Raw genomic sequence first — 24,667 nt, 5'->3', positions numbered from 1 at the left:
TGCCAAGAAATGCAGCAAAGATTTCTTTACGTATATTAATAGGAGAAGGAAGGGATTAAATCACATTGGACCACTTCATGATAATAGTTTTACTGCTGATGATCTTGCCCATGTTGCTGACAAACTGAATAGGTATCTTGCATCTGCATCCACTCATGAGGATTTCTTTATTGAAGAGAATTCCAGAAGCTCGTCAGAATCTAACAGGAGCTAAAAGTTGTCCTAACTGAGAGGAAAGTGGAATAAGAATTGTTGAAGCTCAGTATAAAAAAGGCACCTTGGGTGGATGGGATATATTCAATTATATTAAGGGAGGCAGCAAAGGAGGTAAGCAAACCCTAGCTATAATTAATAGAGTATCTTTGGATTCTGGAGATGTGCAAATTGTTGTTTGGTTTTTAGGAGCATTAGCAACTAAGGCCATATTGCTCCGGGGATATGTGGTGCTGCTGCTGCTACCTGCCCACCTACACACTGCTGCTCCTGCCCATCTGGCTACGGAGGCGCCGATGATGTGCAAATATATCCCCAATTAATAAAGGGGGATCAAAGGGTGATATGAGTAATTACATACCTGTTAGCTTAACTTGTTTCGGGGAAAAAAAAAAATGGTGCTCCCGGTTAATGAAGTAATGCAGGATAATCTAGAAAGGAATGAACTTTTACGGCAGTCACAGCATGGGTTTTTTAAGAAGTGGTCTTGTCTGATCAATCTGAATGGATATTATAATGTGATAACAAAGAAACTGGATGCAAAATATAATTTTGATATCATATACTTGGAATTCAAGAAAGCTTTTGATACTGTTCCACATAAAAGGCTGCTGTGCAAATTGGCATGGTGTGGCATTAAGGGTTAGTTACTGCTCTGGATAAAGGGATAGTTGAGTGGGAGAAGAAAGTAAGTGGTTATTAATGGACAGTGGCCTTCATGGACTACTTATTAGCAGAGTTTCTCAGGGTTCAGTGTTGGGCACATTCTTTTTTATATTTATTAATGGTATTGATGAAGGTGTATCAGCTTGGTGTCTAAGTTTGATGTAAGGGTTAATGACTGTAATCAGTGTAAGCTGCTACAAGAACTAAACAAATTAGGCCAATCGGCCGAGAAATGGCAGTTGAAGCTTAATAGATAAATTCAAGATACTGCATATGGGTAGCAGTAATCCTAGATTAATGTACCAACTGTGTAACTACACTCAAAGCATTGGAAAATGGAAAAGGCCTGGGTAAATTGGTGAGCAATGCAGACATGCAGGCTAGGACAGCTCCTGAAATTTTGTCTCAGACACACAGGAACTTTGCTAGCAGGGACAAGGATATCATTATCCTGCTGTATAAGGCACTGGTCAGGCTGCATCTTGAAATCTTGGGCAAAGGATGCTAAGAAAAACAGCAAGGATTTCTTTACTTATATAAACTCTAATAGGATTGGTCCACTTGATATCGATGGTTCGACTGTTTGATGATCCTGCTCAGATAGCTTGTTTGTTATTTGGTTTTTAGGAGCATTAGCAACTAAGGCCATATTGCTCCGGGGATATGCGGTGGTCATTCCCTGACCTTTCCGCATCCTCCGTATTTGGTGGTCATGGGCTCGAATCCCGGTCTAATCAAGAAGCGTGGGCTACGCACTGCTGCTGCTCCTGCCACCTGGCTACATAGGCACCCCACTCAGATAGCAAACAAACTGAATGAGTATTTTGCATCTACATTAACACATGAGGAGTTATTAAGGTTTGAAAATGGCAGAAGATTTTGTAATAACTGAAAGCAAAGTGGAGGAGAAATTGTTGAAGTTAAACATAAGAAAAGCACCTGAGGTGGATGGAATCTATCCAGTTATATTAAAGGAGGCGGCAAAGGAAGTAAGCAAACCCTTAGCCATAATTATGAGAGCATCCTTGGACTCAGGGGAGGTCCCCACGGACTGGAGATGTGCAAATGTATCCCCAATTCACAAAGGGGATTGAAGGGTGACATGAATAATTACAGACCAGTTAGTTTAACTTCTGTTCTGGGTAAAATAATGTAGTCACTGGTTAAAGATGCATTGCAAGATCATCTAGACAAGACTGCAGCAATAATTCAGACACATGAGTTTATTAAGCGAAAGTCTTGTCTCACAAATTTGATAGGATATTATGATGTGGTTACAAAGGAACTGGATGCAAAAAGTAATTTTGATAATTATTTGGATTTCAGGAAAGCTTTTGACACTGTTGTGCATGGAAGACTGTACAAATTGGAGCAGAATGGTATTAAGGGTAAGTTGCTACAATGGATAAAAGGATGGTTGAGTGGGAGAAGACAGAGGGTGGTAATCAATGGGTGCTGCTCTTCATGGACTAATGATATTAGTGGAGTCCCACAGGGTTCGGTGTTGGGTCCTCTGTTGTTTTGTATATTTATCAATGATATTGATGAAGGTATATCAGGCTTAGTGTCGAAGTTTGCAGGTGATACAAAGGTTGGCAGGGTTGTTAATGACAGTAATGGCAGTGTGCTATTGCAACAGGATCTAGATAATTTGGGCAGATGGGCTAAGAAGTGGCAACTGAAGTTTAACCTTGACAAATGCAAAGTACTGCATATGGGTAGAAGTAACCCCAGAAAAATGTACCAACTGTGTGGTACTACACTTAAGGTGGTAGAAAATGAAAAAGACCTGGGAGTCATTGTGCTGTCGATATGAAGTTTTCTGAGCAATGCAGACAGGCTGCCAGGGCAGGTCATGGGGTTTTGTCAATGATATATAGGAATTTTGCTAGCAGGGAAAAGGAGGTGATTGTCCCTCTGTATAAGGCAATGGTCAGGCCACGCCTTGAGTACAGAGAAGGGCAACAAGATTGGTGAGGGGGAATGAAGGGATCCTCTTACCAGAAGCTTAAATTCTGCAAATTGCAGCAGCTGGAGACTAAGCACCTGCGAGGTGATCTGATTGAGGTGTATAAGGCCTTGAATGGGTTGAGCACGCTGAATTCTGATGGGATCATTCTACTTGTTCAGATTACGAACCTGAGGGGGCATAAATTGAAATTGAGGAAGGACAGATGTAGAATAGATGTGCAGAAATTTGCCTTTAGCCAGCAGGTGGTTAATTGCTGGAACACACTTCCATCTGTTGTTGTGGAAGTTGATAGGTTAAATAAATTTAAGGAGGAACTGGACAAATATTTAGAGGGGATTGTTTTGTAATTTTTTTTTGGCTGATGCTGCATAAGCTCATATGCGTGCTTTCTTGCATCACATGCCACTACTACTATTAGAAAATCATTTAGCACCCTGTTCGAGTTTGATAAGCTTCTAGCCTTCACTTCTCTACAGACTTCCTCCTGTGAATTTAGACACAAATTAGTCATTCAGTTTGTCAGCTATCTCAGCAGGATCTACATTTGAATCATCAATATCAAATTGACCAATCTAATTCATCCCCTTCTTATAGAGTTTACACAAGCAAAGAAGTCGGCTGTTATTCTTTGCATCCTTTGCCAAAAATTTCTCATACTGTTCCTTTGCTTCCCTATCCTCCTTTGTGACTTGATTGCGGACTACCTTATATCTGCCATAGGCTTCCGTGTCGGCTGATAATTTATCTGCATCACATGCATTTTTCTTTTCTGCCACAAGTCTCATTAGTTCATCTGACACCATTTAGGCTTAAACTTTGAACATATTTCATAATTGGTATGAAAAGCCTAGTGGTTCCTCGAATGCTTCACATTTGGAATTTGCTGTTGGTAACATCATTAGTTGGTCCCATTGTATAGAATTTAAAAGCTGTCTGAGACCCCTGTAGTTAGCTTTACAAAAGCAAAAACCCCTTCCCTTTACCCCCAGATGGTAATTACATCTTTGATTAATCACTGCCACCTAGTGGTTCCTTTATCTGCAGATTCTTAATGCATGAAGAATCACTGTTGATAATCAGATTGAGTATTACTCACTCTAGTTGCTTCTTGAACATGCTGCTGTAGAAAACAATCATCCAATAAATCCACAAAAAGCCTTGCTAGTGTGTGAGTGACCAACTCACAAGTTTCAGTCAATATCTGGGAAGTTAAAATCCCCAATTGTAAGGCAATCTGATTTACTGACCCACTGTATTTCTCTGTTAAGTTGGTCATTGTACTCATCAGAGCTATTTGGCCTATAACACACTCTTATTCTCAATTATGCTCTCCCAGTGCTTATGTCACACCAAGCTGACTCTACACTGCACTACCCACCAATGTCAACTGGATGCACTTCCTTAGATTTTGTATTTCTTAACTAACAGCATAACCCCTCTTCCCTTCCTATCCTGTCTATCCTTTCTGTAAACATTGTATTCTGCAAATTCCAATTCTGCATTCCTTATATCTGTGTGACACCACTTCTCTGATATTCCAACAATGGCCATGTTTGATGCCTTGACCAGCACCTCAAATTCGTCAAATTTATTTACGAAACTCCTAGCATTGGTGTACAAGCAAATGTACATATACCTATTCTTAGTTACCCTAACACACACACCATGTTTTTGCTTGTTCCATGATGACTCCCAGCAGTTATCGAAATCCTGAGCACCTTGCTTACCAGGCTGCTGCTTATTCCAATAGAAGCAGTGTAAGAATCATTTTCACCTCTGGCTGCAACTACTGTTAATCTATTAGTCTGTGAAACTGCCCCCCCCCCCAGCTACCAGTTTTCCAACCCATCTAATACTGTCATGATAGCATCAGCAAATATTCTTGCACATTTTTTATTTAAGTGTATCCCATCCCTGTATAAGGGATGGGATACACTTTCAAAATTAATCCTGAACTTGTTAAACTAGAAAAGAAACACTTTCAAAATTAATCCTGCACTTTTTAAACTAGCTAGTAGAACTGTAAATTGACTTGGTGCATGTGGACTGGTTTGGAAGGAGATAGAATTACTGATGTTAATATACTTAATTCTGAAAAATACAATATATTTGTCTCAATCACGTATAAGATGGTAGCAGCAGTTGGTACAAGAAGGTAAATAGTGCCACACGGTAAATAAATCTATTCTATATATTAAACTTAGTGTGAACATTAAATATTCTTTTAGTGGCATGCTGCACAGGTATATCAAAAACTGGACATTGGTGAAAATATGAGCACTTAAACCAGTGCTTAGTTTGATCTGCCTTTAATTTCTTAAAGAATTGCAGACTATTCTCAGACATTTCGTGGTACTTCACTGAAAAAGTGGTACATTAAGTACTATGAAACATCTCACAATAATCTGTAATTCTTTAAAAAAATCAAAGGTAGATCACACTCCATACAGGTTTAAGTGCTCATTATTTCATCAATTTCCAGTTAGTGTGTACCCTATTTCCCCACGTATAAGATGCACCTTAATTTTGGTGCCCGAAATTTGAAAAAAAAAAAAAAATGTATTACATAAAGTTATTAAGTTTTATTCATCATAAAATTCATAGAACTCCTCTTTAATTGAATTCAGCACTGTACGAAAATCTTTTCTGCACCATTTCTGGGCAGAACGGGGCAAAACGTAACCTAATATACCGGTAACAAGTGCGAAACAATGAGCGCAAAGACAACAAGTGCGAAAAAGCGGGAAATACAAGTAAAAAAATCTACAACCACTGTATAAGACGCACCCAGTTTTTTGGTGCGTCTTATACATGGGGAAACACGGTACATCACATTAGTTCAGATGCTTTTTGAAGAGCATGGTGCAGGGAAGGGTTGGATACTAAAGAGAGAGAGAGAGAAATACAGGCTCGGAAAATGTGAGAATTGTTCTTGTTTGTTTTATTACTCGTAATACAAAGTTGGGACACAACAATGTATTCCTTTGGCTTGCAATAAAATTATTTAAACCTTCATCAGATATTTTGCAGATATGATTATATTCTATTTGCTGAATGATTTCTGATAATAACATAAGTTAAACATTTTAAGTATTTATGTATTGAAAACTTTATATAGGAATTCCTCACCAGCCATGGGAATTATTCCTGAAAAGTACTGCATTTGATAAAAAAACTACTTAGCAAGACCTAAGGTCCCATAAATACAGTAATAGAGTTTAGGGAACTAAGAAATATTCTAATATATATATATATATACATATATATTAGAATATATAACTTCATATTTCATTTATACAACTTCATTTTGTATAAATGGATAAACTTCGTTTTCCATTTATACATTTAAACAATGGCAGGGTTGACAGTACAATAAAAAAAAATGATGATATACATTAATGTTAACTATTCCTCTTATTTGCTTCATTTGGTACAACCAAACTGTATTTTCAAAATACAGTCCATTCCAGTTATTTGGGACACATCGGGACTAGTGCATTTTGGCCCAATTAAGCAGATGCCCCAGTTATTCGAAGTTTCACGTAAATAGTTAAAAATACAATGTACACCCCCCCCTTTACAATTGGTTCACTGTATAATCAAATCACGTTACGACGAACTCAACATAGTAAAGTATTGTTCACTATACGATGTGCAGTAAGCGCCGGTCATTGTGATCACGTTTGTGAATTGAATTTTAATTCTATTAAACGGCGATTCTAATTAGCAAAAATAGGAGGAATATTATCCACAGGCTACAAAAGCAAAGATATATTAAGCACAAATTTACCCTTTATTACCTTACCAATTAAAAAATTCAATGATACGTGATAATTGGAATAATTAATATGCACTGTAATATGTACATACAAACTAGTTGACATTTCTGTTCGCTGACATTTGTGGACCGAAATGTCAACTATGAAAAAGATAAGCAATCAATAACAAAGAACATGGCACACACAAATTGCAAGTAACACAATACGTGCAAGCGAGAACGTAGTAACGAGTTACAAAGCTTTAAAAATAGGAATGAAGAGAAGATCTGAAAATTAATTTTTTTATATAATTGAAGATTTCATGGAAGTGTAAACACATTTCATCATAATAACCCACAGAATTCCAGCTGTTGGTATTATCGCAAATTCAGTAGATCAAGTTTACTGTCTGTTTATGATAGATTTCACTAACAGAAAAGCCCAATAAACTGGTGACTGCTAATTGTTTTTATTGTTTTATGGTTGTGACCTCCAGAATTTCGACTGAACCACGTGGTACCGTCAGAGACAATTGTAGGGTAATCTCCAGTGCTGCAGTCTCCTGCCCCGATTAAACGGCATGCTGTCACATTTAAGCGAAGTAAACCCTGGCTATTTTCTCGATTGGTTTCTGTTTTTTAAGATTTGCCCCAAATAAATGGCTGCCCTGATTAACTGGTGGCCCAAATAACCGGAATCCACTGTATAACAAAAAATTTAAAGTTCATCTGGGGAAAAACATAAATGTTATGTTATTAAACAAAAATCTGTACAGAGGTAGTGATAGATCAACATGCAACACTAATTCACGAGTGCATCATTGAGAACGTGGACTACAGCAATACCTTGCATAGTGCGGCTTCAATCAATACGGGATTCACTATAGTGCAGTTTATAATCTGCGACTGATATGGTTGACATTTTTCTAAAACTTTCTAGAACGATCTCCACAAATATGCATCACTTGCTTATCCTAAATCTTTCTGCAAGCTTATACAATGTGCATATGTATTATACAGGGTGTTTCAGTTAAACGTTTCAGAACTTCTAAGAGGGGTAGGGTACATCCTGACAACTCGAAATCATATAGCAATGTGGGGTCGGAAATGCTTTCCTGAAGCGGTGTTGTACACAGAAGCACCATGAAGAAAAGAGACCGTAAGTGAGAAATCGTTTTAATAATACATGAAAAGAAGCAAAAGGTACATGGATTAAAGTGAGTGTTCGAAGTTTCTTCCACGGGCTACAATGCACGCCTCACATCTCCGACGCATGGACATCCGAACATACTGGAATACTCCAGGTGAATTTCGAATTTCTTCGGCAGCTACTGCGATTCTTGCAACCAGCTCCTCAGCATTGTCAACAGGGGTGTCATAAACTAGCGATTTCATATGACCCCAGAAATAAAAATCAAGACATGATAGGTCGGGTGACCGAGCAGGCCAACGCACGGGACCACCACGTCCGATCCACTGTTGACCAAATGTGACATCCAGGTAGTTACGAACATCTCTGCTATAATGGGCAGGGGCTCCATTGTGTTGGAACCACATTGTCTGTTGCGTCGATGCAGAAATCTGTTCATCTCTCAAACGTTGTGGCAATACTTGCTGCAGAAAGGTCAAGTAGATAGGTCCGGTTAGACGACACGGTAACAGGTAAGGTCCGATGAGGTGATCTCCCATAATACCGGCCCATACATTGACCGAAAATCGAATCTGTGCTGCACGACGTCGTATTGCATGCGGGTTCTCGACCGCCCAGATATGGTCGTTATGCGTGTTGAAAATTCCTTCCCTTGTGAAGGATGCCTCATCGGAAAACAACACTTCAGCAGGAAAAAGGGGATTTGTAGCACATTTTCCAAGGTACCACTGTGCGACAGCAATACGAGGTGCATAATCCTCCGGTTGCTGTGTCTGGACACGCTGCACGTGAAACGGATGCATGTCTTGTTCCCGGAGAATCCTCCAGACGCTGCAATGGGAAACCCCGACTGCGTTTGCTAGACTTCGTGTACTCGTTCTTGGATTCCCCCGTACATGCTGCAGCACATTCTGTTCGACGGCTGGAGTCCGTGCTGTTCTTACCCTGTCCCTGTCAGCTCTTTCAAATGAACCTCTCTCAGCTAACCTCTGGTGCAGTCTTGCAAAGAAATTATGACTGTGAATACGCCTCGTCGGATATCGTTCCGCGTACAAACGCTGTGCGGCTGGCCCACTACAATTTGCAGCCCCGTACGCCAAATGCATATCGGCTAACTCTGCGTTCGTGTAATCATCCATCCTACTAACTTGGCTTTCTTGTTCAAGAAATTCGAAATTCGCCTGGAGTATTCCAGAATGTTCGGATGTCCATGCGTCGGAGATGTGAGGCGTGCATTGTAGCCCGTGGAAGAAACTTCGAACACTTACTTTAATCCATGTACCTTTTGCTTCTTTTCATGTATTATTAAAACGATTTCTCACTTACGGTCTCTTTTCTTTATGGTGCTTCTGTGTACAACACCGCTTCAGGAAAGCATTTCCGACCCCACATTGCTATATGATTTCGAGTTGTCAGGATGTACCCTACCCCTCTTAGAAGTTCTGAAACGTTTAACTGAAACACCCTGTATATAAGTATTGGCATCAAAGGTGGTCTAAACTTCCAAATACTTACAAAGGTGATCTAAGTTCAGCTTCTTCTTCTTAGACCTGGGTGTATTCTTGTGATTTTTTTTCTCAGTGATCCCTTTATTATGAGGGAAAAAAGAAAGGGGGATGATACCAAGCCAAAGGAACATAAATGGTTGAAATTAGAAGAGAAACTTGATCATCAAATGCCTTGAAGAAGGGGGCTTCGTTTGCCAAACTAGCATGAGACAAAGGAATAAATGAATCATCTATAAGAAGAATTGTAAAAGAAAATAATCAGTACAAAGAGTATGGAGTAACTATCAACTCTTTTGCCTCGAAAACAATTGTAAAGAAATGGAGCTCCCTAATGGTGTATATGGAACATCTGCTATCGACATGGATAGAAGATTGCAATCAGAAGCGAATCCCGTTAAGTCAAATGGAAATTCAAACGAAAGCTGAGTCTTTTCAACGCACTTAAAGAAAATGTAACGGAAGAAAATTACGGAGAAAGGGCAACTGATGAAACATTTTTGGCAAGTTGTGTTTGGTTCTTTTGTTTTAGTAAACACTCGGGGATTTTTAATGCCCGCATTGTAGGTGAATGTGCAAATGCAGACAAAGATGATGCTGAAAAATTTCCTAAACAATTTATAGATATTATTGAAAAAGGTGGATACGAAGATAACCAAATTTTTAATTTTGATGATATGGGTTTGTTTTGGAAAAAAATGCCTTCTAGTACTTTTCTATCAGAAAATGAAAAAAACTCAACCAGGTTACAAGGTATCAAAAGATTGTCTGACACGTTTTCTGGGTGGAACTGTATTTGGCGATTTTAAATTAAAACCCATGCTTGTGTATTGTGCAGAAAATCCCTGAGCACTTAGCGATTATACAAAAAAAAAAAAAAAAAAAAAAAGGCTCTCCCAGTTGTTTGGCCTTCAAATAAAAAAAAGCTTGGGTAACAAAAACTTTGTTTGAAGAGTGGTTTAAAACTTTTGTCCTGCAGTCGATCTTTACTGTAAAGAAAACAACATGGATTTTAAAGCTTTGTTTTTATTGGATAATGTTCCAGGGCATCCAACTGAACTTTGATTTTAATGAAAATGTCAAAATTTGTTTTCTTCCACCAAAGCATCTCTACTGCAACCATTGGATCAAGGTGTCATTGTGGTCTTTAAAGCATATTATTTTAGACATACTCTCAGGCAGTAAAGTCTACAACTGGAGAGGCTGCATCATCTTGGGCTAAATTTTGGAAAAAATACATCAGAAATGCTAACAAAAACATAAACTAAACAAAGCATAACATAACAGCAGGGTGGAAGCAAGTTTTGCCTCATTGCACAAGCGATTCCTGCACTTTCAGTTTGAAATTCAGGATGTTTCCAAAGATGTCAAAATTGGACACAATCTTGGATTTGAGTCTTTGGAAATGGCTAATGTTCTAGAGTGCATTGACACATATTCTCAAGCTCTCGATAATGATACTCTCCTTAACTTAGACCAAGAACGGGCATATGAGGAAGTAGAAGAAAGGCCAGAGTGTAATTGAAGGAGTTAGTAAAGTTCGTGAAAAAGAATTTACCTTATGCGAACTTAAAAATATTTAGGGCAGTGGAAACTGCTTCAGACTTAAGACTCATGATCCAGAAGTAGAGCATAGAATTAATGCCTGATGAGCGTTAGAAAATTCCATTCAATTTTACCAAGAACTCCACAAAAAAAAGAGAAGAAAAACAAAATGGTGCAACTTACATTAGATAGATTTTTCTTTAATCAGTAAAATTTTCTAGCTTTTATTTTTTCAAAATAAAATTGTCATTGTTTTTCTTTTTCAAAATAAAGTTTATATATCAATTAATTTCATTCTTAGTCTACCTCATTACTATCAGCATTTATTATTTTTATAACTAATCATGCATAATTATTTCTACTTTAAAAAAATCCGTATTGATACCCATGTATCATTATTTTTCTCATTGAAACTATTCCCTATTTAGTGCTGATTCAGTGAGTGCAGTAATTTTTTCCCAACACATTAACTGCACTGAGAGTTATTGCTGTACAGTGCTTCTCAAACTCTATTTTGACACCTTGATATGCTACCACCACCACCACATGTGCTGTGAGATTGGGGAGGAGGGGCTCCATTGATTTCAATTGCAGTTCTTCTTAGGCATTCCACAAATATGGCATTTTTTTTTTGTTTGGTTTTTAGGAGCATTAGCAACTAAGGCCATATTACTCCCAGATATCCAGTGGTTATTCCCCGAACCTTTCCGCATCCTCCGTATTTGTTGGCGATGGGCTCGAACCCCGGTCTAATCAAGAAGCGTGTGCTATGCACTGCTGCTCCTTCCCACCTGGCTACGGATGCGGCAGGCATATTTTTAAATATGAGTTTGACTTGAGTAACAGAAGTTTGGGAAACATTGGAGTACAGGATAAACAAATAATTTCCCTCTGCCCTGCTCACTAGACCCATGATTGGTGGGAGGCAGGCACAATAATTATGTTGTTTTGTTTAAGGAGATTGGACTGAATTCATGTACATTTAAAATAGAAAATAAAATCAGTTGTTTAAAAATTTGGCATATAAATATAAATCCTGGTTGAGGAGGGGTTACTGTGCAATTGAAGTATTAAAAGTAAATTAATGGCCACAGAAAATCAATCTTCCCTATTGATTGTACCTGAACAATTCAAGATTGAACCAAAACAATTCAAGTTTGCAGGCTGATTTCGCAGTCTCATGAGACATGGGCTGAACTACTGATATCTGTGGCACCTCCATAGTCAGGTGGGAAGGAGCAGCAGTGCGTAGCACACGCTTCTTGATTAGACCGGGGTTCGAGCCCGTCACCACTAAATATGGAGGATGCGGAAAGGTCAGTGTATGACCACCGCATATCCAGGAGCAATATGGCCTTAGTTGCTAATGCTCCTTAAAAAAAAAAAAACCCAAATAACTGATATCTGTGGCCGACCGGGCTAGCCGGGTGGGTAAAGTGCCTGCCTGGCAACCCAAAGGTCACGATTTCGATTCCCGCCTCGGGCTTGGATCAAAGTACTGCAAAAACCTTGGGAGGTGCATTATGGCCACAGAAGCCTATGTGCCAACAACTACCAAAAAAAAAAAAAAAAAACTGATATCTGTGCCACTTATTTAGTGAGTCACATTAAGGAAAGATTAATGTTGGCTGCTGGCTGTTCTTTGCAGTCTTCTTAGTTGTGGTATAGCAATAGTTCTGTTAGTAATGTGTTTTCTTGACAAATGGACCTAGAACTGTACTTTTATATGTATATCCTGAACTTTATATGTATATCCTGAAAAGAACTGTACTTTTATATGTATATCCCTTTACTGATGTTATTCATAATATTTATAAAGAACATCTCCTATGTCGGTGTCTATTAGTAAACTTGATGGTGCTAGAAACTTTAGTTTTTCTGCAAGCTGTACTTAGTCTTCCTTCCATGTTCAAATACCAGGCTCAACTTGGTAATTGTGACATGGATGATCTTTGACTCTAATGAAACTTCTTTTTGTTAGTCTGTTGCTTTGGTAGCTATCAGAGTAAAGTTAGTATATAGAAAATTTGATGAACTGGGTTTTGACTGTGGGAAAACTTTAATTTCAGAAGCATAAGGGATTGCGATGTTTGGAGGTTGGGTTATTCTTGGAGCTTTTGGGGGAAATGTGAATAACTAGATTTCCTCTGGTAGCAGATTCGTTAAAGTGTATAAGCCAGGGTGGGGAACCTGCTGCCTTTTGGGTGCCAGTTGCAGCCTTTTGTCTATTTCTCTCAAATGTAAAATCTGCCTTTTATTTCTTGACATAACACCAAACTCAAAATATTTTTATGTAAATTTTATCTATTCTCTTTTTTATATATTGCTATTCTCCTTATGTAATTTAGTTTACAGTTACACTGTACATTACCAAAAGAAACATAAAAGGCATAAAAATATTGGATAGATTGATAGAGGACAAAACAAAGTGAAGAGGTAAAATTATTTATGTTGTTCACTGTGTGGTTAGAAGAGGCTTGTCAGTGGCAGCTGGTTAATTGGCAAACTGACAAGAAAAAACTGTAACATGTTAAAGAAAATGTATGCATTGACTTTTCTAGTTAAGGAAAATAATAATGAATTATATATTAAAGTAAATACAAAATAAAGCATTTATTCTAATTCACTAATCTTTACAGAATATTGTTTCCCATATCAATGATATGGCATAACTTCCACTTAAGAATGAACTTTATTTGGCAGCTTTGCCTTACTTATTAGCAATGATTAGAAAAATAGCTTGTTCTCTTGTTCTAGTTATCTTGTTATGTTATCTTGTTCTAGTTTTAAAGTTCATGGTTTGGACAATTGCGTTGTGTGGACGGAACTGATTAAGGTTATGGGACCAGATCATTAACACTTTTTTCTTGAGCAGGTATGTCAATGACATACCTGCTCAAGATAAAAAAACAAATTAGGTTTTTGAATTTGAAGAGCTTGTGCCTCCCCCCTCACAAAATTTCTTATTTATTATGTAAATCATTTGTTGTCATACTTGTATAAATCCAAGTATGAAAAAGTCTTTCTAAAGCACAAAGGAAATTTAAGTTTTAAGGATACAGTAAACCCTCGATTTAATGGACTGATAGAGGAGAAGGGGCATCCGTTAAATTGAATGTAACTTGGGGGGTGCATTTTTTATTGTTCTTAATGTAAAAAAAAAAGAAAAAAAAAGCTTTAATATAATGTACAGTACTGTACAATATAAAACTGTTGCAATTTGGCCTTTAATTTATGGATATCAGGAACGGTTTGTTTTTTTTTATGCCATAAATTTCACAAACACTTGCTACTTAAACACCTTGTTCTGATTTCTCAATTAGCTCCAATTTCTATGCCACATTTAAGTTCACACGCTTTCTTTTAACCCCTCTATCACTTGATGCCATTTTAAATTGTAAAGATTGCAAAATTATTTAATAAATAGTCACAATACAGAAATCACAGAAACACTCTGTCTACAACCAGCTTGAGGCAGACTGAGACTGAAACAAAGCGAATTGGTAGACCTGCAGTTTAGTGTCCCGAGTCACGTTCAGCTCGCAACCCACCGGCCTAGTCTTATCTGTTATCTGGGAAAACAGCTATTTGAACACGTTTTCAGAAAGAATAAAAAACAATTTCCTGAATTTGATTATAAAAATAAAAGTAAGTAATTATCAAAACAATAATGGATATAGGTAATTATTAATTTTTAATTAATAATAACACTGAAGTTTTGTATAATCTAAAAAAAAAGTATGGTCGAGATTAATATGTATGTTACTGTATTATTATTTGTCTGGCCCTTGAAATCCCTTATATCCGGGTCCGTTAAATCGAGGGTTTACTGTATAAGAAGAATTTTAATTAATGTGGGGGGGGGGAGGAGAACCTCGCCAAATCCATAAAAGGCATAAAAAGAATGCTATCCACTTTAGACCCATGGAACTTCATTGCAAGCCGGGGATAATTTGGAGAAGGCCCATGGCCTGTGTAGAAGTTGTGGATAGATGTCTGCTGCACACAGAGGTGGGGGTGGGTGGGATGATCCTTAAGTATAATCTCCACCCAGCCAAAAATTTCATGACAGACTTGAACAAGAGTGCTAAATGGCTTCCCAAACCTGGCTTTTTGGACCAAGTTTGTCAGTGATATAATTATATTCTGTTCTTCCAACATTGTCATGTTCAACTCAGTCAGTTCAATTATTAATATCAATATCATTTGTCCAGAAAATTCTAAATCTATTTCTGCAACCAAAATATTTCAAAATATTTATTTTGAAAGCAGATTCTCAGGGCCCACAGAATCTGCAAGAACACTGCAATAAGAAATCAGCAATATGCAACCTTCCGTTAGGAGTCAGGGATATCCATTACACATCATTAATTATCTTCTGGCAATATAACCCAGGGTGGGTCTTAGCCTTCTCGATGATGTTCCACCAATAAGTTTTCCCAGAAGTCAAACTTCCTCAACTTCTTATTCTCATGGTCTTTAAGTCCTTTTCTATGTCATTCATCCATCTTTTTTCTTTTCGTGGTCTTCCTCTCACCCTCCCTGTAGGTTTCCATTTCATTATGGCTCTTCACAGATCTTACGAAGTCCATAATAAACTGTATATAAAATAATAAACTATAAAAATAGTGGCATAATTGAAGCACTTATTGAAAAGAAAATGGAAATGGGACAGAATGTGCTGGAAGCCTTTTGCTGCACAGCATACACATAACGTGAAATTTTTATAGAAATGGTTCCATGTATTGAATTTCTTTCCAAATGAATTTTGTAAGTAGCATTAATCATTTTGGAATTTTTATCTCACACACACACACACACACACACACGCTCGCGTGCACACAATTTGCAACCGTCTCCGATGAAAAAAAGAAGGTTCCTTCATTTAGATGACCATTCCACACATTAACAGTAAGTTTTTTTATTATCCCTGTCTCTCTCTGCTAAATGGTTAAACAAAAAAAAAAAAAAATCTCGTAAAGATCATTTTGTTTACTAAAGTTGAGAGAAAAACAATGTTTGTTATTCACTTGGGTTTCCATGCTACCTAGTGAGTGTCCATCTACCATTTATTTTCTCTCTGCTATAGCATCATCAGTTTTATATAAGAAATGTGTGCACATTTTTTAAACTTTTCAGACCAATTTTTAGTTTCTTTTAGTTCTCTAAGTTCATTTTTCATTATTTTTCTTACAATTTCTGTTTCCGGAGAGTTGTGCATTTTAAGATGGATATCCTAAAATGTACCAGTTAATTAAAAGATTTAAATTTTTGTTGCATACGTCATTCTTTCTAGATCCAGCAGGATTTTTGAGAGAATTTGTCTAACCATATTTTTACTTTGATGTCCTTTAGTTCACTTTAGTTTTGGTAACAGAATAAAATTTTACCTTCCAGAATCTGCATTAATGGTAAATCTAAGGGTCTGTGTTTAGCAGACTGTCTGAAGAGAAGCCATCCCCATTAGGGAAGGGCAACTGCTATGACTATAGTAACAAGAGATCAGGGTGGCAGTGGGGACTTACCACAAGATATCCCTACTTCTAATTGCCCTACTGGTTCTAATATGGTAAGAATTATTTTATTATTCTGTAACATTGTTGCAATGAATTGTGCACATATTTTAGTGAAAACATGAACAATTCAATCATGTTAAGAAGTTATATTTAAAGAGTTGCAATCAGTTGTGTGAACACTAGGGGCTCACATCTAGTGAGTATGGGAATGGCACACCCAGGGTCCTGAGCAGGATGTCATCATTCTTCTCCTTCTTGGTGATTCCCTTCTACTTCTATCTCTCACTCAGGGTAACTTGGGTAATTTTTTTTTTTTTTTTTTCCAGCTGGCATAAGCCTCAGGCTTCCTTGCACTATATGGCTTAGTAGTAATAATAATAATAATTGAATCTCCAGGAGGGGAAGTCACTGAAATAAAACTCTCAAGTGCCAGTTTTTCTTTGGTGATTGAATACATACAGGTATTTATATGATCAACTTGATATAATATTATAACCATTAGATATTTGATATAACTAGCAGTTCAAAATTAATGGTCAAATGTAAGTTATCATACTTTGTTCTTTGCATATCATAAATGTTGGAAAAAGTAAAAAAATTCTTTGATTTTTAGAATTTTTTTTTTTATCACATCATTTCATTATTCTGGTATATCTCTTGAAATCCCATTTCTTATAATAACTTGGTTATTTAATATCAGTTCATTCAAGGCTAGACAAATAATGTTATTTCCTTTTTTTCTGTTAAATGTAATAGTGCTTTGAATATTGCTAGACCTGTACAGTGTTGCAAAGTTTTATCAAACTAATACAGTAAACCCCCCGCTATTCGCGGTATCTGTATTTGCGGTTTCGCGTATTTGCGATCGCTGATTTAATATAAAATGAAACCTAAAAAAAAAATGTGAATTTTAAAGAGCCGTGAATATTTTCCGCCATAAAAAAAACATGGGCGTGGATAAAATTATCTTTCCCGGTCAAAACAGCGCTCAGTGGGTGGGGGGAGAGGGGTGAAAAATCGCGAGTGTGGATGTTTCTCGCTAATCCTTGTTCAGTATGTGTTATGCGCTTGTCATGGAAGGTTTCGTCGTTTGCTTTTAATTTATATGCCTATAAATTTAATAAAATTTATCTTTTTGTAAATTGATATGCTTACTATAGCATTGATATGCTTTTTGTAAATTGATAAGTGATAAATCTACCATTTTGCAGTGTAAAACAGACTTTTTCGAGTGCATTAATGGAAGAAAGTAACTTTATTGTGGATAAGTTCTTTCTAACCCGTACAAAAATATGACTACGAATAACAAAGGAAATGTGAAAAGATCAAAGAAGGTGATGACATTAGCGAATAAAATTGAGTTATTAGACAAAATTTCTAATGGTGAAAGTGTCTCCTCAGTGGCAAAACATTATAAAATCAATGAGTCAACGGTACGATCAATCAAGAAATCGGAAGAAAAAATCCGCCGTAGTGTCCTTGAAAATGTGCTAATTGCTTAAAAAATTTGCTCTGTAACTTGTGATGTTAAATTAGAAAAAAATGGAAAAAGCTTTAAATCTGTGGATAGAAGACCAAACTCAAAATAAAATTCCGTTAAGTTCACTCAACATTCGTGAAAAGGCAAAACTCTTTTATCAACACTTTAGTGAAACTGGTGATAGCACTGGCGGGATAAGTTTTTTTGCTAGCAAAAGCGCTGGTTTGAAATTTCTAATAAATATTACGTTTAATATTAAATTGTTTCTTATTTTCATTTTGATGCCTTATGCTTGCATTTCACTATGTACTGTCCCTGTATATAGTCATTATGAAGGTACATATAATACATACATAGACAAAATTTTAGACTAGTTTTTCTTATATATTTCATACTTTGGAACGGAACCCCTTTATTACTATAGGATCCATAACTCAGTATTCGCGACATTTCTCAGGAACGTAACCCCCGCAAATAGCGAGGGTTTACTGTATAGAGAAATCTGAATTTCACTTGAATTCTTAGTAATTAAATGCATGGAATGCATATAAATTATCAGGAGACACAGATGCCTGTGATAGATATAAGATAGTATGTAATCAAGTCACAAAGGATGTTAGGCAAGCAAAGACAGATTACGAGAAATCTTTGGCAAAGGATGCAAAGAAAAACAGTAAAGACTTCTTTACTTATGTAAACTCTAGAAGGAAAGGGATGAATCAGATTGGTCCACTTAATATCGATGGTTCACTTATTGATGATTCTGCTTAGGTAGCTAACAACGTGAATGAGTATTTTGCATCTACATTCACACATGAGAAATTCTGTAGGAAATTAGAGGCCAGAAGCCTATCAACATCTAACAGGGAATTAAATGATTTTTTAATAACTGAGAGCAAAGTGGAGGAGAAGTTATTGAAGATAAACATAAGAAAAGTACCTTTAATATAACTGTGGTGGATGGGATCTATCCCATCCACCCTAGTTATATTAAAGGAGACAGCAAAGGAAGTAAGCAGGCCCTTACCCATGATTATCAGGGCATCCTTGGACTCAGGGTTAGTTTCCACAGACTGGAGATGTGCAAATGTATCCCCAATTCACAAAGGGGGGGGGGGATGAAAAAGTGATATGAGTAATTACAGACCTAATAGTTTAACTTCTGTTCCTGGGAAAATAATGGAGTCATAGTTAAAGAAGTACTGCAGGATCATTTAGACAAGAGTGCAGTTATCGTTCACACAGCAAAGTTTTGTTAAGGGGAAGACTAGTCTGACCAATTTGATTGGATACTACGATGTGGTCACAAAGGAACTGGATGCAAAAAATAATTTTTTTTATCATATACAGTAAACCCCCACTATTTGTGGGGGTTATGTTCCTGAGAAATGCCGTGAATACCAAAAACGTGAACACTGAGTTATGGCTCCCATAGTAATTAGCATTAGTAGAGGCATATGATGCAAGAAAGCAAGGTTATTCAGCATCAGCCAAAAAAAACAAAAGCAAAAAAAGCACCACTCCCATTTCGCCCCTCCGTTCGTTCGAAATACCTGTCCAGCTGAGCCTTGAATTTGTTTAAGCTATCAACCTCCACAACAAGTGATGGAAGTCTGTTCCACCAACCAACTACCCGCTGGCTAAAGGCAAATTTCCGCAAATCTATCCTACATCTGTCTATCCTCAACTTGAATTTATGCCCTCTCAGGTGATTATTCTGAGCAAGAGGAAGAATCCCATCGACATAAAACGTGCTCAAACCATTCAAGGCCTTATACACCTCTATCAGATCACCTCGCTGGTACCTAGTCTCCTGACACTGTAATTTGCAAAACTTTCGCCTTTCTTCGTAAGAGCAATGCTTTGTTCCATTCACTAATCTTGTTGCCCTTCTCTGTACTCGTTCCAGCAGCTCTACATCCTTCTTGAAATGAGGTCTCCAGACCTGTATACAGTACTCAAGGTGTGGCCTGACCATTGCCTTATACAAGGAAATAATCACCACCTTATCCCTGCTAGGAAAATTCCTGTATATCATTGACAAGGCACCATGAGTTACTCTTGCAGCTCGTCTGCACTGGTCAGAGAACTTCATATCTGCCTGCACAATTACCCCCAGGTCCTTTTCATTCTCTACCACTGTCAGTGTAGTACCACAGAATTGATACATTGCTCTGGGGTTACTGTTTTCCACATGTAGTACTTTATATTTGTCAATGTTAAACTTCATTTGCCACCTCTCAGCCCATCTGCTCAACCTTTCCAGATCCTGTTGCAGCAGCATAGCATCAGTAGTGTCCTTAACAACCCTGCCGACCTTTGTATCGTCTGCAAACTTGGACAATAAACTTGATATACCATTGTCAATATTATTTATAAATACAGAACACAACAATGGACCCAAAACTGAACCCTGAGGAACTCCACTAATAACATTAGTCCACGTTGAGCAGTGTCAATCGATTACCACTCTCTGTGGTAATCAATGGACACCTCAACCATCCCTTTATCCATAGCAGCAATTTGCCTCCAATGCCACACTGCTCCAATTTGTGCAGCAGTCTTCCATGTTCAACAGTATCAAAAGCCTTTCTAAGATCCAAATATATAATATCAAAGTTATCCCCTGCATCCAGTTCTTTTGTGACTACATCATAGTAGCCAATCAAATTGGTCATGCAAGACTTTCCCTTGACAAAACCATGCTGTGTCTGAGCTATAACAGAATTCTTGTCTAGATGATCCTGCAGTGCTTCTTTAACCAGTGCCTCCATTAAATTTCCAGGAACAGAAATTAAACTAACAGGTCTATAATTACTTGTGTCGCCCTTTGATCCTCCTTTGTGAATGGGTTACATTTGCACATCTCCAGTCTATGGGTACCTCCCCTGAGTCCAAAGAAGCTCTCATAATTATGGCCAGGGGTTTTCTTACTTCCTTTGCTGCCTCCTCTAATATAACTGGATAGATCTCATCCACCCTGGGTGCCTTTTTTATGTTTATCCTCAACAATTTCTCCTCCACTTTCCCTCAGTTATTACAAAATCATCTAGCTCACTGCCGGTGTTAACTTCACCTGCGGCATTCCCCTTCCTGAATAACTCCTCATGTGTGAATGTTGATGCAAAATACTCGTTTAGTTTGTTAGCCACCTGAGCAGGATCCTCAACTGTTGAACCATCAATATCCAGTGGACCAATCTGATTTATCCCTTTCCTTCTTGAGTTTACATAGGTAAAGAACTCTTTTCTGTTTTTCCTTGGATCCTTTGCCAAGGATTTCTCATAATCTGCCTTTGCCTGCCTAATCTCCTTTGTGACTTAGTTACAGACCAGCTTATATCTATCATAGGCTTCCATGCCATCCATTAATTTGTATGTATCCCATGTATTTTTCTTTTCTGCCATATGTCTCATTAGTTCATCTGACATCCATTGAGGCCTAAATCTTGAACAGTATTTCTTAGTTGGTATGTAAAGCCTGGTAGCTTCCAAGATAAGTTCTTTGAATGCTTCCCATTTTGAATTTGCTCTTGGTAACATCATCAGTTGGTCCCACTGTATAGATATTTAAATACTGTCTCAGACCATCGGAGTCACCTTTACGAAAGCAAAAACCCTTCCCTTTACCCCTGATGGTAGTTACCTCTTTGAATAAATCTCACTTCAGCACACTATGGTCACTGCCACCAAGTGGTTCCTTTATCTGCAGATTCTTAATGCATGAAGAATCACTACTGATAATCAGATCAAGAGTATTGCTCCCTCTAGTTGCCTCCCGAACATGGTGATGTAGAAAACAATCATCCAATAAATCCACAAAAGCCTTGCTAGTGTGTGAGTGACCAATCCACAAATTCCAGTCAATATCTGGGAAATTAAAATCCCCCATTATAAGACTCTCTGATTTACTGGCCCACTCTATTTCCCTGTACAGTATCTTATTATACTCATCAGAGTCATTAGGCCTATAGCACACTCCTACTCTCAATTTTGATCTCCCTATGCGTATGTCACACCAAACTGACTCTACGCTGCACTGTCCATTGATGTCAACTGGCTTCACTTCCTTGGATATTATGTATTTCTTAACTAATAGCATAACCCCTCCTCCCTTCCTGCCTCTATCCAAAATTCCAGTTCTGCATTCCTTATATCTGTGTGACACCACGTCTGATATCCCAACAATATCTGCCTTTGATGTTTTGAGCAATACCTCAAATTCATCTAATTTATTTACCAAACTCCTAGCATTGTTGTACATGGAAGTATACATACACCTGTTCTTATCCTTAGCTACCCTAACACAACCCATGTGTTTACTTGTTCCACAATGACTCCCAGCAGTCTATGAAATATCCTGCTTGTTTTCCAGGCTGCTGCTCATTTCAATAGAAGCAGTGCAAGAATCACTTTCATCTCTGCCAGTGGCTACTGTTAATCTATTAGTCCTTGTATCCCCCCAAACTAGCAGTTTTCTGACCCACCTAACACTGCCTTGATGGCATCAGCAAATATTCTTCCCTTTATATTTAAGCGTATCCCATCCCTGTAGAAGCAGTCTCTCCTGTTAACAAGTACAGACCAGGCTGAAAAAAATTCTACCCCTTGAGCCTTGCACATTCTTTCCAGGGCCGAATTGATCGACAAGGCTCTCACATATACTCCCCCTATCGTGTCTGGGCAGAATTGCAGACACTTCCAAATTCATCCCTAATTCACGGCGTTTTTTCAACCGTGACCTGTACTTTTTAAGTAATTCTGCCAGTCTCCTCCTCTTAATATCATTAGTGCCAATGTGTACAGCTATATCACCTTTTGTGCTCTTAAAAGATGATATCCGCCCTGCAACGTCATCAACCTTTGCCCCTGGCAGACATACCCTGGTCCTGTTCCACCTATCCTTTTTACAAAGCATGTTCCCCGTTTCCCTGACAATAAAGTCACCAAAAACTACTGTTTCCTGTGGGACCAGCGCATTCTGCCTTGGGGGTTGCCGCTGTGTTGCATGATGACCAAGTGCAAGCTCTGGCGTTGATGTGGGCAGCTGAGAGCTCGATGGGCCCCTCAATTTATATCCTTCGAGGGCATCCACCGTGTCCTTCAAGCTGTCATGTAGGATAACAATGCTGAGTTGTCGCCTGATATCCTTACACTCCTTACATCGCGCACACACAAAGACATCCCCCATGGCAATATCATGTCCCGTACACGATTGTCCACAAACATCAAGCAAGCAGTGCATTTTAAAAGGCTGTGATTCAGAGGGCAACTGCCCCCCCTCAGTTCTCCCCTGCTCTGGTCTGAGTCATGATTTCGATTTAATTTCAATTAAAAATTTCAATTTCAGTACAAAATTAAAACCCTAAACTTGCATCCCAACACGGTTATAATGCTATATTTATTTTTCAGTATGGAGTATTATCTACGAGTTCCGTTTATATAAGATTTCCGTATCAAGTTATGTATTAATTATTTTTCTTACGTTTGTAATCTAAGTCGTTATATGTATATAATTAAAAGTACAATTTAATTGACAATGAAGTTTAACAAGATTAATAGATTTACTGATTAATTGACAATATTATATTATACACTATACTATACTAAGTTTATGCTATCTAGTTCGGGATATAATGTCATGTAACAATGGTGGTAAGTTACGAACGGTAAATCTACTGACACTTCTCAAGTATTAATTAACTTCCAAATCTCACTGTCTCAATTCAGAATAAACTAAGGATCCTGACTAGGTCTATAAGCTACTTATAGAAAATAATTTGATATAACAATTGGTTAATAAATCGGCTAAATATGTTTAAAAAACTTCTCGTTCAGTGGAGCTGCAGCTTGTAACACGTGGATTTGATACCCTTACCGATACTAAGTAATACCTACAAAATCTCTGTCTAAGTTAAACTTTAAACTAAGTATCTTAACTAGGAATATAAAGCTACTCTTGAAAATAAGTTAATATGCCAATTTAAGCTGAAAATAAATCAGAAAAAACTTCTCTGTTCCAGGAGCGGCAATAAGCTGCATCTGCACAGGCAATTCTCGTTCTCAAACTATATAAAGGGGTTCTGTTCCAAAGTATGAAATATATAAGAAAAACTAGTCTAAAATTTTTTCTATGTATGTATTATATGTGCATAGGCAGTACATAGTGAAATGCAAGCATATGACATCGAAATGAAAATAAGAAACAATTTAATATTAAATGTAATATTTATTAGAAATTTCAAACCAGCACCTTTGCTAGTTAAAAAACTTATCCCGCCAGTGCTATCACCAGTTTCGCTAAAGTGCTGATAAAGGAGTTTTGCTTTTTTACGAAGATTTGAGTGAACTTAGCGGAATTTTATTTTCAGTTTGGTCTTCAATCCACAGATTTAAAGCCTTTTCCATTTTTTCTAATTTAACATTACGAGTTATAGAGCAAAGTTTTGAATCAATTAGTGCGTTTTCATGGACACTACGGCAGATTTTTTCTTCCGATTTCTTTGATTGATCGTACCGTTGACTCATTGATTTTATAATGTTTTGCCACTGAGGAGACACTTTCACTGTTAGAAATTTTGTCTAATAACTCAATTTTATTCGCTAATGTCATCACCTTCTTTGATCTTTTCACATTTCCTTTGTTATTCGTAGCCATATTTTTGTACGGGTTAGAAAGAACTTGTCCACAATAAAGTCATTTTCTTCCATTAACGTACTCAAAAAAGTCCTTTTTTACACTGCAAAACGGTAGATTTATCTCTTTTGTAAGCATATCAATTTACGAAAAGATAAATTTTATTAAATTTATAAGCATATAAATTAAAAGCAAACGACGAAACCTTCCATGACAAGCGCATAACA

The 24,667-nt window shown here is 37.4% G+C and overlaps 1 protein-coding gene across 4 annotated transcripts in view; it reads left to right on the top strand.

Moving 5' to 3' along the window:
- Positions 1-24,667, top strand: part of faf (ubiquitin carboxyl-terminal hydrolase-like faf) — a 1,326,265-nt gene that overhangs the window by 153,112 nt on the left and 1,148,486 nt on the right. For all 4 annotated transcript variants that reach the window (XM_090382082.1, XM_090382083.1, XM_090382080.1 and 1 more), the window contains one exon: positions 16,206-16,377. In XM_090382082.1, coding sequence (XP_090238208.1) covers positions 16,291-16,377 — 87 coding nt within the window. In that variant the 5' untranslated portion in view covers positions 16,206-16,290. The remainder of the gene's footprint in view (positions 1-16,205; positions 16,378-24,667) is intronic.

This window comes from Mastigoproctus giganteus, chromosome 9 (genome assembly GCF_048544385.1).
Source record: "Mastigoproctus giganteus isolate SK-2022 chromosome 9, ASM4854438v1, whole genome shotgun sequence".
NCBI lineage: Eukaryota > Metazoa > Arthropoda > Arachnida > Uropygi > Thelyphonidae > Mastigoproctus > Mastigoproctus giganteus.
This window is presented reverse-complemented; position numbering and strand designations above follow the sequence as displayed.